Source organism: Bos indicus x Bos taurus, chromosome 23 (genome assembly GCF_003369695.1).
Source record: "Bos indicus x Bos taurus breed Angus x Brahman F1 hybrid chromosome 23, Bos_hybrid_MaternalHap_v2.0, whole genome shotgun sequence".
NCBI classification, from domain to species: domain Eukaryota; kingdom Metazoa; phylum Chordata; class Mammalia; order Artiodactyla; family Bovidae; genus Bos; species Bos indicus x Bos taurus.
Window position 1 is genome coordinate 4,292,460 of NC_040098.1, and position 14,671 is coordinate 4,307,130.

General features: G+C 39.9%; 1 protein-coding gene and 1 pseudogene across 3 annotated transcripts in view; both read right to left on the reverse strand.

The window, feature by feature from the left end:
- The window catches only part of BEND6 (BEN domain containing 6), a 63,535-nt gene that overhangs the window by 37,320 nt on the left and 11,544 nt on the right, over window positions 1-14,671 (reverse strand). For all 3 annotated transcript variants that reach the window (XM_027524541.1, XM_027524542.1, XM_027524543.1), the window contains exons 2-3: window positions 5,663-5,867; window positions 92-269 (exon numbers count right to left, since the gene is read on the reverse strand). In XM_027524541.1, coding sequence (XP_027380342.1) covers window positions 92-269; window positions 5,663-5,782 — 298 coding nt within the window. In that variant the 5' untranslated portion in view covers window positions 5,783-5,867. The remainder of the gene's footprint in view (window positions 1-91; window positions 270-5,662; window positions 5,868-14,671) is intronic.
- LOC113881531 lies at window positions 4,657-5,649 on the reverse strand (annotated as a pseudogene).

The window sequence follows — 14,671 nt, forward strand, 5'->3', positions numbered from 1 at the left end:
ATTTTTTCATTCTTGACAACTGATTTAAATACTTTTCACTCATCACGTATTTTTCTTTTTATCTAAAAATGTCAATTTTCTCTAGGTTTACCTTGCAGCATGACCAAAGACTGTCGAAGGCGGCTGTTTTCTTTCCGGATGTTTGTTAGTTTTTGTTTCAGGCTTTTTATTTTTGTGCACAATTCCTCCTTTGACAGTTCTGCTAGAGGCTCTTCATCCTCACTGGAGCTTTCACCAGGCAGAAAGGCATTTCCCGAATATGGGTCTCTCTAAAATACAAGGCAGGCACAACAAAAGCATCAAGGCAGCTTTGTGGTTTCTCCTGTGTTCTGGATGCTGCTGGGACTTAATCAGACCTCCAGGCTCCTGCTCTCCCAGGAGGGGGCTGGGTCCTTGCGAGTGATCTAGCCTCAGCTTGGTCCTCCACCATCCAGGGGAGCTCAGAGTAAGGGAGGACATCAAAGCTTCATGCACACGTCTTTTTCAAAACAGTCATCAGGATTCTGACTTTCAGCTTAACGTCAGTGAAAAACACAAAGTTGAAAAATAGTATAACAGAGCAGAAACAACCAGAGTGCTACTCAGATCTTTATAACTCATCCACATCCTCCATTTTTCTCCCATTGCCTCATCCTCAGCTTCTCTGTTGAGACTAAGCCATGAGGCCAATTTGGGGGTTTATTCCACCAGAGAAAGGAGAGAGATTTACCCAGAACAAAGCACTAATGTTTACCTTTTAGTTTAAAAGATATTTTTTGAGGCCAGCAGGACAACAGTCTGAAATGTGTACACTTGAGCTGTAAAACCTAGGCTGTGTAGAGAAAGAAAAATTTTCTCAAATTATAAAGCTTATCTTTATATTTATATAAATCTAAATCTGGGAAATTACAACACAGAATAGAATTTATAAAGATCCAACCCTAGAAGCCTGGAGTATGATGTTTATAAAAATAAACTTCAAAGGAGAAGAGATAAAGGCACATGTACATCTGAAACTAACACAACATTGTAGACCAGCTTTACTACAACAATTCTTTTATATAGAGAGAGATAAAGGCATGGCATCAAGAAAGTTCCTGCTGAATAGGAAGGGAAGAGACTTCCTGGGGCCGGGTTGAGGAGCAAGAGGGATTAGGGACAAGAAAGACAGAAAGATTCGTGTCTGCTCTTCCTGCCCTGACCTTTGTGGGGAATGGAGGCGGATCACGGGGTCAGGGTAGATGACAGAAACATCCAGATGAATGAAGGCAGTCTAGGCAGTAGGGTCGGCTCCGGGCTTCTCAGTGCATCATAAATGCCTTAAATGGGCTCCCTGTCTAGCAACATCAGGGCAACACGGTGCCTTTCTGAGCCCCAGATCAGAAATGGCCAAAAGGGGCGTGTGGTCAAATGAACCAGAGACAGTGTCCAGACCCCTCGGAGGTCAGGCAAAGCAGCTGGAGAATCCGAATGGTCCCTGTGTCCCAGTCAGGAACTGGGTAAGTGCTGGGGGACCAGGGGAACAGAGAGGCTACAGAGCGACAGAACCTTACAGAAGATGGCAGCGGGTTCCAGCACGGCAAACATCAGTAGACGGTGCCAACAGGACCCCCGGGGGGCTGGAGGGACCCCTGTGCCTCAGCAGTCGCAGTACGGGACACCCAGGAACCACAGAGAAGACTCGAGCCCAGGTGCAAGAGCAGCCGCCCCTCCGCAGAAACGCTGGATGATGTAGAAGACTCCTCAAAACTTGAACCATTTCTTAGAAAAAAACAGGAAGCGGAGGAGGGTGAGAGTCTAGTCTCACTGAGACTTAAATCATACCAATATCTCAAAGGGACTTTTAAACCCCGGAACACTCTAACTGTAATTCACTGTCAATGGACAAGTTCAAATTCCCCATCTCCCCACTTCCTTGTCAAGCAGGGAAGGAGAATTGAAAGCCAGGTAGGATCAGTTATAGAAAATACAATTTCATTTTTGTATGTTTGGTAATGTGTACATTCAACCTCACTCCTTATTTTACAAATATACAAATCTATGTATGTGTATATATTTCATTATTCCATATATTTATGTGACATATATAATATATATATACTGGTAATGAAAATGACTACTGTCCTATGTGGGCAAGTAGCTAATGTATTCACAGTAGATATATAAATTTTAAATTAAAAGATGATAGATTTGGTTAAATAGAAATGAAATATTTTTGAAAAAAAACTGAAGGATGCCTACTGAGATCATAATTCTATGCAGAGCAATTGGAAAAAAGTAATTGGAAAAAAAGCAGAGTACATGATCTAGTTCTTACAGCAAGTTCATACAAGAGAGAAATAAAATCAAGCTAAAGCGAATCCATTTGTAAACATCATTGGAAGACAAAGTTAATAGACAATAGATCTAGCTGCTGCTGCTGCTAAGCCGCTTCAGTCATGTCCGACTCTGTGCAGCCCATAGCGGGCAGCCCACCAGGCTCCTCCGTCCCTGGGATTCTCCAGGCAAGAACACTGGAGTGGGTTGCCATTTCCTCTCCAATGCATGAATTACATTTTCCAGACTCCTGGGCATCTCAGTGTGGCTATGTGACTAAGCTTCCACCAATCAACAGGAGTAGAAACCATGTGTACCACCACTGGGTCATGGCCCTAGAAGGAACAGGCATGTTTTATCCTGCCTCAATTCTCCTTTTTCTACTGGCAAAGAGAGAGGCGTGACAGTAGGTGCTGAAGCAGCCACCTTGACCCAGATGCCAAGGCTATGTGTTCAGGAAGGTAGATACAGAAGATAAGAGGGATCCTCAACATTGTGGAGCTGCCATAGCAACCAGGACTCTGCTTCCTGTTATGTGAAAGGGAAATAAACCATCTTTATACACCACTGTGATGTTTGGGTCTTTGTTACAGCTTTTGCAACATGCATCCTAATGTAGATTCTATAAACTAGAAGCCAGATACCCAAAAAGTGACATACGTTTCAATTAGAGGTCAGGCTGTGAGCAAAAAGAGCACAGGTATACCATGTTGGAAGGTCATTGACTCTTGTTAGGCCTCAGTGATGACACAGTTGATCCACGGTCACCTGCAATGCCTTGGGAGGCAGACCATGTGCTTATTGGGCCTGGAAAGAGAATGTGTGTGTGCATCAGTGACTTCCTGTCAGTGCTAGCTGGTTTGCAGAAACGGAAGACTTTCTTCATCCATTGACACTGAGAATGCAGCAAGCGATCTAAACTGAGTCCAATAATGTTAAATCTTCAAGGCTTGAAAAAAAAATGATGTCTATATCTAAATTGCAGGAGGTAAGCCTGTGACCTAAGGCTTTCTCAAGAGCTTCTCTTTAAGTGCTCTCTGCCAGACACTGAAATCCATCCCGGAAGTAAACCTCGGCTTTCAGAGCGTTACCTTCAAGGCTTTTGTTTCACACGAGAATTAACTCACTGCCAAAAGTTGGAGAGAAAGGAGGCTGGGCAACCGTAATAAAAGAGGAGAGTTTTCAGGCTTATTTAGTACCAAATAAGATGTGTGGCAGTAGTTATTTGCAAGGGAACCAAATAGAAAGAGTTTGATCAGCTGTTAAAGTTTTTGAGAGACACAAATTGCAAGAGAAACCATAACACTGGCCTGCTAGAGCAGGTGAACTATTTTATCCTCGAGGAACCTCTGGACCCCCATACCTGCACTAGCAAATCGAAACATTTTCTCCCCTCAGTTACCAAATATATGCAATAAGGACATAAATGCTATGTGTTGACAGAGAAGCACAAACACGGAACCCCTGAGGCGCTGCTGCTGGGCATATGGACCAAGGCACACCTTCTGGAAAGTAATTTCATCGTCATACGAAAGCAATTACTCACACTCCCGAGTGTTTATCACAGAGACATTCTCACGCTGTTTCTTAAAAGGACGTGTATATGGACATTTACTTTGTCATTGTTTGTAGTACTAAGATGCTGGAGGAAATCTAAGTCTTCATCATTGGAGGAAAGCACATGTGAAATAATGAATGCTGTTCTTTGTTAGACACAATGAATCATGTATAATAGCAGTATAGACAGAAGTTAAAAGCAGCACTGATTGAAAAATTAGAAACAGATTGAGGTGTATATTATGATACCAGCATAATACTAAGTGATGTGCAAGATGATGGAGCCATAATGTTGTACGGTACAGCGTGATTTGTAGAAAGAAGACTGGAAACAAGCCATATCCATGCTAGGTGCCTGGATAAGTAAAAAAAGGATACACACGCCCAGGGGGTGCTGATGTACAGAAGAGAAAGTTCTTTATGCACTAATAGAAAGATCTGCAAAATACGCTAAATTAAAAAAGCAAAGTACAAAGCAGCCTATTTGTAAGTTACTCTTTGTGCTGAAGAGGGGATAAGAATATCTACATTCAATTTGCTTTATTTTACTGGGATGATAAACAAGAAAGCCAAACATGTGGTTCCCTATAATGGGGGCTGGGGGGTGGGGAACAGGATGGGTGGGAGATGTTTTATAGGCACACACACACACACATATAATATGATATATATATATATATACAATGATCATACTATATATTATATATATACTATATATACACTATATAATGTTTAGCCTTTTGATTTTTTAATTACCCAAAAGTGCTTCATTTAATTTTTATTTTATTTTAAAAATCTAAAATTTTATATTGGAGTATAATTGATTAACAGTATTTCATTAACTTCAGGTGAAAAAGGCTTCATTTTAAATTTAGGTTCGTGACTCTGTGCTTGTGCCTCCAACACTTTTACAAGGATTTTCTGTCCCTCTATAAGGAGAGACTGTGTAATCCAGTCGCGGAGACACTTAGCAGACACGGACCCACCATATGCCCAGCTGAGATGTTTCATTTCAGGAAACCTTGTAAGATCTTTTGGTCTCACAGAGCCAACTTCTCAAAGTCAGCCTGGGCACATTCCACACGTGGATTTTGGTACTTCCCCAAACTTCTGGGTTTAAAGGTAAAAAATTCTATTGCCAGGGGTTCAAGTCAGTCTAGCTTTGTTCGAGGCTGTGCTGTAGGGCAGCCTAGGATGGACATGTGCCACATGCTGGACCATTCTCAATGCCTCTAGACACCATTCCCAGGGGCTAAAATATATTCTAAACCTTAAGAAAAATTAAAAATGTATGCACACAAACACTTCATGCATTACAAAGACACACAAAAAGGCACAGAATACACACATGGATGGTTTGTCGAAAGTGTAGGAGGAGAATGTGAGTAGGGAATTCAGATCAGAAAGGAATAAATGAATGAATACAAACAAGAAAGGGGCCCCGACTACAAACAGCAGTCAAAAAAGAAAAGCAGCTGGTAAATTTTAGAAGAGGTGTTCCAATGTCTCCAGTGGTTTGGGGAAGAAAAAAACATTTTTGATAGTTTGCTGATCTTTAATATACCAGGATATCAAGGAAAGTTTGAACAATGCATAATTGGCCACACTTCAATAGAAGTATGTAAGATGTCTTTTGAGTATGTTTCTAATTCAACTTGTTCAATAATAAAAAGATAACATGAAATTTTATTCCCTCAGTTGAATAAAGAATTAAAGGGAAGAATAAATTGAGACAAGAGGGGGAAATGCACCAGTAAATTGAGAAAGGAATTGTGGAGTCGCGGTGGACCCCCAGCAGCAGCACACCCACCTGGGCTTTGTCTGGGTCACTGTTCACGTTCTCTGAGTCCATCGGCTCCGTCCTTTTCCTCTTTCCTTTTCTGAGAGCTTGGGAATCAGTGGTTTCCTCTGTTTGAAAGATCTTCTGCATTTTCTTAGTTAGTTACCAAAGGTTTTGTGAAATTGTGGGAGGAGGGAAAGCCCATGAGATGGGGATACGCTGTTAATATTTTGCCCTAAAATGAAAAGCGAGAGAAAAACATGGTTTGAAAAGATCCATGCATCCCTGTGTTTATTGCAGCACTGTTTACAGTAGCCAAGACATGGAAGCAACCTAAATGTCATCAACAAAGGAATGGATAAAGGAGATATGGTACATATATACAACAGACTACTGCTGCTGCTGCTGCTAAGTCGCTTCAGTCGTGTCTGACTCTGTGCGACCCCATAGACGGCAGCCCACCAGGCTCCCCTGTCCCTGGGATCTCCAGGCAAGAACACTGGAGTGGGTTGCCATTTCCTTTTCCAATGCATCAAAGTGAAAAAATAAAGTGAAGTCGCTCAGTCGTGTCCGACTCCTAGTGACCCCATGGATTACAGCCCAGCAGGCCCCTCTGTCCATGGGATTTTCCAGGCAAGAGTACTGGAGTGGGGTGCCATTGCCTTCTTCACAACGGACTACTAGTCAGCCATAAAAAGAACAAAATAATGCCATTTGCACCAACATGGATGGACCTGGAGATTATCACACTAAGTGAAGTAACATAGAGCAACACAAATATATGATATCAATTATATGCAGAATTGAAAAAGAAAATATACAGATGAACTTATTAAAAACCAGAAACAGACTCACAAACTTAGAGAATGAACTTGTGGTTACCAGGGAGGAAGTGAGAGAGGGTAGGTTGGGAGTTTGAGATTGACACTGCTTGAGTTTGAGATTGAGTACACACTGCTTGCTATGTTTAAAATAAAATACCTTTCCATAAAAAACAAATAAACAGAAAAAATGAAAGCATATGTAGGTATGTATAAAATTGTAACATTTTTCTATCTTTACTAGACTGTTGAATAAAGTTAATACAATCTAAAAAAGTAGGGATATTTTGAGATGTTTGGTCATATATGAAATAAAAAAGAAAAAGCAAAGGGATACATAATATGTTTGTAACTGTATGTTTCGTAAAGGCACTAGCCACTCAAGTGAACTAGTTTACTCAATACTTCCTGTCGTTCTTCTCCCATGAGCCTATTTAGGACACATTTCCACTCAATTCAAAATCACGAGGATGTCATGTTTCCAATATGTGGGATGCAGGAAGTTGTCACTTATAAAATTAAATAGTATAATTTTTTCCCCATCTTTACAAGTTTTTTTCTTGTCAGTTATGAGGAGTCTAAGTAGAAAGATTACAAAATGATGCAAATGAGGACGGAAGTTATATACCTTTAGGAAAAAGACATTAAAGATAGCAGATCTCACCAGGACCAAAATATTCCAAGGGAGATCAATAATGGCCTAGAAATTGGTCCTTTTTTTTTTTCTGAAACCTCTAAAGTTTGGAGATGGAATATCTTCTTTGGTATAAACTTAAGAATAGTACTATAAAGAATGAGGGCAAATTTCAAAGGTAATAGACTTCATAAAAATTTTAAGGGAGAATCATTTTTTCAAAATGTGATAAAGCAGACGATAGTGTTTAAGTTGAATAGAGTGGAAATGATCAAATCTATCTTTTACTGTCTGTGGATGATTCAGCACATTTGATCCGAGCATCCTTTTTACTTGCAAATGTTGGTTTGTTTTCATGAAAAGATATATAATTTATATAGTTGATGGCTCAGCAGGTCAAGAATCTGTCTGCAATGCAAGAGACATAGGAGACACGAGTTTGGGTCAGGAAGATCCTGGAGAAGGAAATGGCAACCCCCTCCAGTATTCTTGCCTGAAAATCCCATGGACAGAGGAGCCTGATGAGCTACAGTCCATGGGGTTGCAAAGAGTCATACATGACTGAGGGACTAAGTACGCTTGCGATAAAACTTTACAGAAGAGACTGATCTCAAAGGGACTGTTAAACAGAAGGTAACTATGCTGCTGCTACTGCTAAGTCACTTCAGTCGTGTCTGACTCTGTGTGATCCCACAGATGGCGGCCACCAGGCTCCCCCGTCCCTGGGATTCTCCAGGCAAGAACACTGGAGTGGGTTGCCATTTCCTTCTCCAATGCATGAAAGTGAAAAGTGAAAGGGAAGTCGCTCAGTCGTGTCCGACTCTTAGCGACCCCATGGACTGCAGCCCACCAGGCTCCTCCATCCATGGGATTTTCCAGGCAAAGTACTGGAGTGGGGTGCCATTGCCTTCTCCGGAAGGTAACTATGCTCCTTACCAAATTACACCAAGTACTCCTTTGAGAAAATATGGATCTTTTACCTATTTTCAGAGAAATTAATTATTCTCTACTCCAAGCATAAAATTATATCCGGGATGGTCTTTCCAAGACTGCTTGGTTTGACTCTTTGAAAATTTAAGTTTTTAAATGCATGAAGAGTGTTTCAACTAACACATTGGACTAGACTATCACACCTCACAACCATCAGAGACCTTACCTAGTATCAAGTTTTGTTAATAATTTCAAAGACACAAACAATCAAAAGGCACGGGCAAGAAACTAACACAACATTGTAAAGCAATTATACTCCAATTTAAAAAAAAAGGCACAGGCAGAATGGGGAGAAATTTAGGACTTCCTGCTGGTTTTGTAGGTCCTTCCTTCTAGAATAACAGGTGAGACCTCTGAGAGTTGGGGGTCAGCTCACACAGGGTGTGTGTTTAGCTTGTGACATACCTCCACTTTATACCTCAGAGCTGTGTAGCTCGCATGATCTTCTCTGCTGCTGCTGCTAAATGGCTTCAGTCGTGTCCAACTCTGTGCCACCCCATAGACAGCAGCCCACCAGGCTCCCCCGTCCCTGGGATTCTCCAGGCAAGAACACTGGAGTGGGTTGCCATTTCCTTCTCCAAAGCATGAAAGTGAAAAGTGAAAGTGAAGTCGCTCAGTTGTGTCCGACTCTTAGCGACCCCATGGACTGCAGCCTACCAGGCTTCTCTGTCCATGGATTTTCCAGGCAAGAGTACTGGAGTGGGGTGCCATTGCCTTCTCTGATGACCTTCTCTAGGGAGTTGTAAATCCACAGATCCTAAGTGTGTTTGCCATAAGCAATCTTAAATTGGTGATATATAATTATTTAGAGAGCATTCTGTCAACAAAGTCTCCACTTACAGTAAATCTCATTCATCTGGTTACTCAGAGCAAGGTCAACACACATGTTCTGTGAAGGGTCAGATAGTATGTTTTTTAGGCTTTGCAGGCCAAGAGGCAAAATCAAGGATATTATGTGGGTACTTGTAAGTAAGAAAGAACATAAATCTTCAAAACTTTTCATTCATGAATTTGAAATGTTGTTGTTGTTCATTCTAAGTTGTATTTGACTCTTTGCAACTCCAGCAAAGGAAGAAGGTAGCACACCAGATTCCTCTGTAGTCCATTATCTCCCAGAATGTGCTCAAATGTATGTCCACTGAGGTGATGCTGTCTAACCTCTGCCACCCCCTTCTTCTTTTTCTTCAATCTTTCCCAGCATCAGGGTCTTCTCCAATGAGTTGGCTCTTTGCATCAGGTGGCCAAAGTATTGGAACTTCAGCATCAGTCCTTCCAATGAATATTCAGGGTTGAGTTCCTTTAGGATTGACTGATTCCAGCTCCCTTCAGTGCAAGAACTCTCGAGTCTTCTCCAGCACCACAATTCAAAAGCATTAATTCTTTGGCACTCAGCACTTTTTATAGTCCGGCTCTCACATCCGTACCTAACTACTGGAAAAACCATAGCTTTGACTTTATGAACCTTCATCGACAAAGTGGTATCTCTGCTTTTTAATATGCTGTCTAGGTTTGTCATAGTTTTCCTTCCAAGGAGCAAGCATCTTTTAATTTCATGGCTGCAGTCACCATCTGCACTGATTTTGAAGCCCAGGAAATTACAATCTGTCACTGCTTCCACTTTTTCCTCCTTTTATTTGCTGTGAAGTTATGGGACTGGATGCCATGATCTTAATTTTTCTGATGTTGAGTTTCAAGCCAGCTTTTTCACTCTCCTCTTTCACCCTCATGAAGAGACTCTTTAGTTCCTCTTTACTTTCTGCCATCAGAGTGGTATCATCTACATATCTGAAGTAGTTGATATTTCTCTTGGCAATGTTGATTCCAACTTACGATTCATCCAGCATGGCATTTCTCATGATGTACTATGCATATTTGAAACTAAACTAATAATAATTGAGTACAATTTTTTGTAAGATAGACCTAGGGAGAATGGAATTTTAAAAAATCTTGTTTAATTAGTGTTCAACGTTTTCCCTTTTCTTTTTCTTTCCTTCCCTTTTCCTTTTCAAAATTAAAGTCAAATGCTCACTTGCTAACGCTGACGTGTTATCAGAGTTTATATAAATTTTGTGATCTTGGGTTAGGCAATGATTTCATAGATATGAACAAACACATTATTTTCACAAATGATACCATCAAGAAAGTAAAAAGAAAACTTATACAATGGAAGGAAATATTTGAAAGTAGATCTCATAAGGGACTTGAATACAGGATATCTAAAAACTTTTACAACACAATAATACAAAGATGAATGACCCAGCTTTTTTTAAACAAAGGATAATAAAAATTATTATTTTAAAATAAAAAATAAATCCTTTTTTAAACAAAGGATTTAAACAGACATTACTTCAATGAAGATAAACAATGAGTAACCCAGTGTTATTAATCACTACACAAATGCTCATAAAAATTACAGTAAGATTCCTCTTCATATCCACTGAGATGGCTATAACCAAAAAAGACAAAAAACAAAAAGTTTTGGTACTGATGTGGAGAAATTGGAACCCTTATGGTACAGATGTGGAGAAACTGGAATCCCACTCTTGCTGGTGGGATTGTAAAAATAGAGCATGCATTTTGGAAAACAGTCTGGCAGTTCTCCCAAAAGTTAACTATTGCATCACCGTATGACACATCAGTTTCTCTCCTAAGTATGCATCCAGCAGAAGTGAAACCATACTTCAAAACAAACATTTGTACTCAAATGTTCACAGCGGTATTAGCCGTAACAGCTAAAAAGTAGAAAAACCCAGAAGTGTATCAACTTCGGACTAGACGAATAAAAGTAAGTACATTCTTACTGTGAAATATGATTCAGCAACAAGAAGAAATGAAGTTCTGATACATGCTACAACATACATGAGCCTTGGAAACCTTATGCTAAGTTGAGGACATCAATCTCAAAAGATCGCACATTGTATGATTACATTTCTAAGAAATGTCAAGAATTGTCAAATTTCTAGAAACAAAAATACATTAGTGGTTTCTTAGAGGTGAAAGATTGGTGGATGGGGAAAGGAATGCCTGTTGATGGGTTTCTTTTAAAAAAAGACAAAAATATGTTTAAAAATTAAAAAAAATTTTTTTGGCCAAGCCATGTGACATGTGGGATCTTAGTTCCCCAACGAGAGACTGAACCCATAAGCCCTGCACTTGAAGCACAGAGTCTTAACCAATGGACCACAAGGGAGGCCCCAAAAGTATTTTTTAAAAACTGGATTGTGGTGGTTGTTGCACAAACCCTGTGAATAAAACAAATAATAATAAAAATAAAACTCCACGTTGAACTGTGTACTTCAAATGGGTAAATTGCATTTAAATAATAATTCAATACAGCTATGTAAAAATATATATTTATATAATAGGTTAAAACATTTTCTTCAAAGTATCTTCTGATGAAAAATAAAATGAATAACTGTAGGCTTTAAATACTTTATATTTTCACAAGTTTTATAAATTTTTCCAACAAATCTTTTTTTGGCTTCACACACATTTTGAACCACCATCAACTGCATCACATCTTAGTAGATTCCACATCAGGTTGTACTGAATCAGTGTTTTCTCAACTTCTTAGGAATTATTCTCTCCCACAGTAGTTTCACAAAAACTATTTATAATGGCTAATTTATCAGTCACTTTAAACTCAGCAATTACTCCCCAAATAAATAAGAACAACTAAGCAATATCAGTAACATCTGTTGATTCATCATGAGCCAAGAAACACGCAGTCATTTGCTGTGTATTTTAATTACATTGCTCCTGATGTCCTCATTCCTTTGAGTAACTCTTTCTGCTGAAAAGCTGAGTCTTAAGTATATTTGTTTTTTTTTTGGGCGCATGCCTTTAGCTACTGCAAAAAGGGATGACTTCATTAACTGTCACTAATGGCTTTCCTTGCTAACAAATAAACCACCCAGAAACTTACTCTAGTCACAGACTCCTTTTCATTCCTCATTTTTGTGAAAAAATTCTGTTGTGATATTTCACTTTAAATTTTCAAGGAGAATTCCCTGGCAATCCAGTGGTTAGGACTTCGGGCTCTTACTGCCAAGGTCCTGGGTTCAATCCCTGGTCAGGAAACTAAGATCCCACAAGCCACAGGGCACGGCCCAAAGTAAAAATAAATAAATTTTCTAATTGTTGTGACTTGCTGTCTGGTGAGCTGGAAATACTGTGATGAATGCTGAGTTTGGTAATGTGTTTTTTTTATAGCACAGCTATAGTGTCTTGTATAATACACACAATGCTTTGCCATCTAATTTGGTAGCAAAATAACCCACATGCCACTCTGCTTCAGAAGCCGTGAGTCCAGATTTCTCTTTCTTTCTAGCTTTGGCATGACTGCCATGCACTGATAGTAAGAAAATAAAACGCAGTGTCATATAGTGGTATGACAATGTGCATGACACTGAAACACTGTTCAGTTATTGCAACGGCACTGCACTGCACGGCTGCCCGTGTGGCCTCTGTCACAACTACTCAGCTGTGCCCTTGCAGCACGAAAGCACACGGGCAGTCTGTACACACAACAGTGTGGATGTACTCCAATGAAAGTTTATGGACACCGAAACTTCAATTTTATACAATTCTCACATATCATGATACGATATTCTCACTTTTTTTTTTCATGACTTGAAACTGTAAAAAACTGCTCTTAGTTTACAGGCTTTACAGAAACAAAAGGCAGGCAGAGGGGCAGCAGTTTGCTGAACCCTGACCTAGGGGCTCAGTTATCACACTGAAAAGGAGTTTAGCTGTGTCACACACTTCCTTTACTTTCATCTTCATTTCTTTTCCTGGTGAGCAAAACAACTGCTTTAACCTTTTCCTCTCCGTGCCTTACTTCACTGCACATTATTACTAAAATATTTAGAACGGTACTTGAAAGACATAATTTAGAGCCTGTAATCTGGTCCCATCACTTCATGGGAAATAGATGGGGAAACAGTGGAAACAGTGTCAGACTTTATTTTTTTGGGCTCCAAAATCACTGCAGATGGTGATTGCAGCCATGAAATTAAAAGACGCTTACTTCTTGGAAGGAAAGTTATGACCAACCTAGATGGCATATTGAAAAGCAGAGACATTACTTTGCCAACAGATGTCCGTCTAGTCAAGGCTATGGTTTTTCCAGTAGTCAGGTATGGATGTGAGAGTTGGACTGTGAAGAAGGCTGAGCGCCAAAGAATTGATGCTTTTGAACTGTGGTGTTGGAGAAGACTCTTGAGAGTCCCTTGGACTGCAAGGAGATCCAACCAGTCCATTCTGAAGGACATCAGCCCTGGGATTTCTTTGGAAGGAATGATGCTAAAGCTGAAACTCCAGTATTTTGGCCACCTTATGCGAAGAGTTGACTCATTGGAAAAGACTCTGATGCTGGGAGGGATTGGGGGCAGGAAGAGAAGGGGACGACAGAGGATGAGATGGCTGGATGGCATCACCAACTCGATGGACATGAGTTTGGGTCAACTTCGGGAGTTGGTGATGGACAGGGAGGCCTGGCGTGCTGCAATTCGTGGGGTCGCAAAGAGCCAGACACGACTGAGCGACTGAACTGAACTGAAGATCCAACAGCAAATTGTTATTATTTGATAAAACTGGATTTGCCAGATTTAACCAGTTCAGTTCAGTTCATTCCCTCAATCCTGTCTGACTCTTTGCAACCCCATGAACCGCAGCACGCCAGGCCTCCCTGCACCAACTCCAAGACCTGTTAAGTATTCCTTAGTGATGGTGACAGATATGAGTCCCATTCACAGCAGTTGCTCATATGCTCAGGGTGGGGGGAGGGGGAACTTGGAAATTATTGATATAGAGCTCAGTTTTGCAAAATGAAAAGCAGTTTGGAGATGGATGGTGGTGATGGTTGCACAGTAATGTGAATGTACTTTATGCCCTTGAACTATATACTTAAAAATGATTAAGATGTAAATTTGATGCTATGTGTTTTGGTAAAAAACGATGCTATGTTTTTTGTGTTTAGTAAAAAAATTGGAAAAAATCAGTTGGCAAAAATATAGAATTTTTTAATATTCTTAACTGTACTAAAATTTTCTCCTGCTGACATAATTTCCTTATAGAACAAATCTTCAAGTTTCTTCACAAACAGACAATTCATTTAAGACCAACCAGAATAGACATATCAGACCTCTTGCAGAATTTCTGCTTTTCAGTAGATTTCAGGCCACTGTTCTAATATCCACAAACAAGTGGGTCAATGTATATATTACCAGCCAATTAGCAAATTCAGAAGGGATATTATGAATATGACTGTATATTAAACATTATTAGTTAGTAAAAAAAAATCGTGTAGTTATATGCCCTTCTTTATTTTTTACTTTTTTGCTAAAAGAAACCATTAACTTCCCAGGTAGTTGTAGTGGGCAAGATTAAATACGACCACAGCCATGAGATTCTCCAAGACATGGGATTGGATGAATAATATGTCAATGACTTTCAGTCTTTCAAAGCTCACAGTAAATATATTCTGTATATTAAATATATTTATCAGATCAGATCAGATCAGTCGCTCAGTCATGTCGGACTCTTTGTGACCCCATGAATCGCAGCACGCCAGGCCTCCCTGTCCATCAC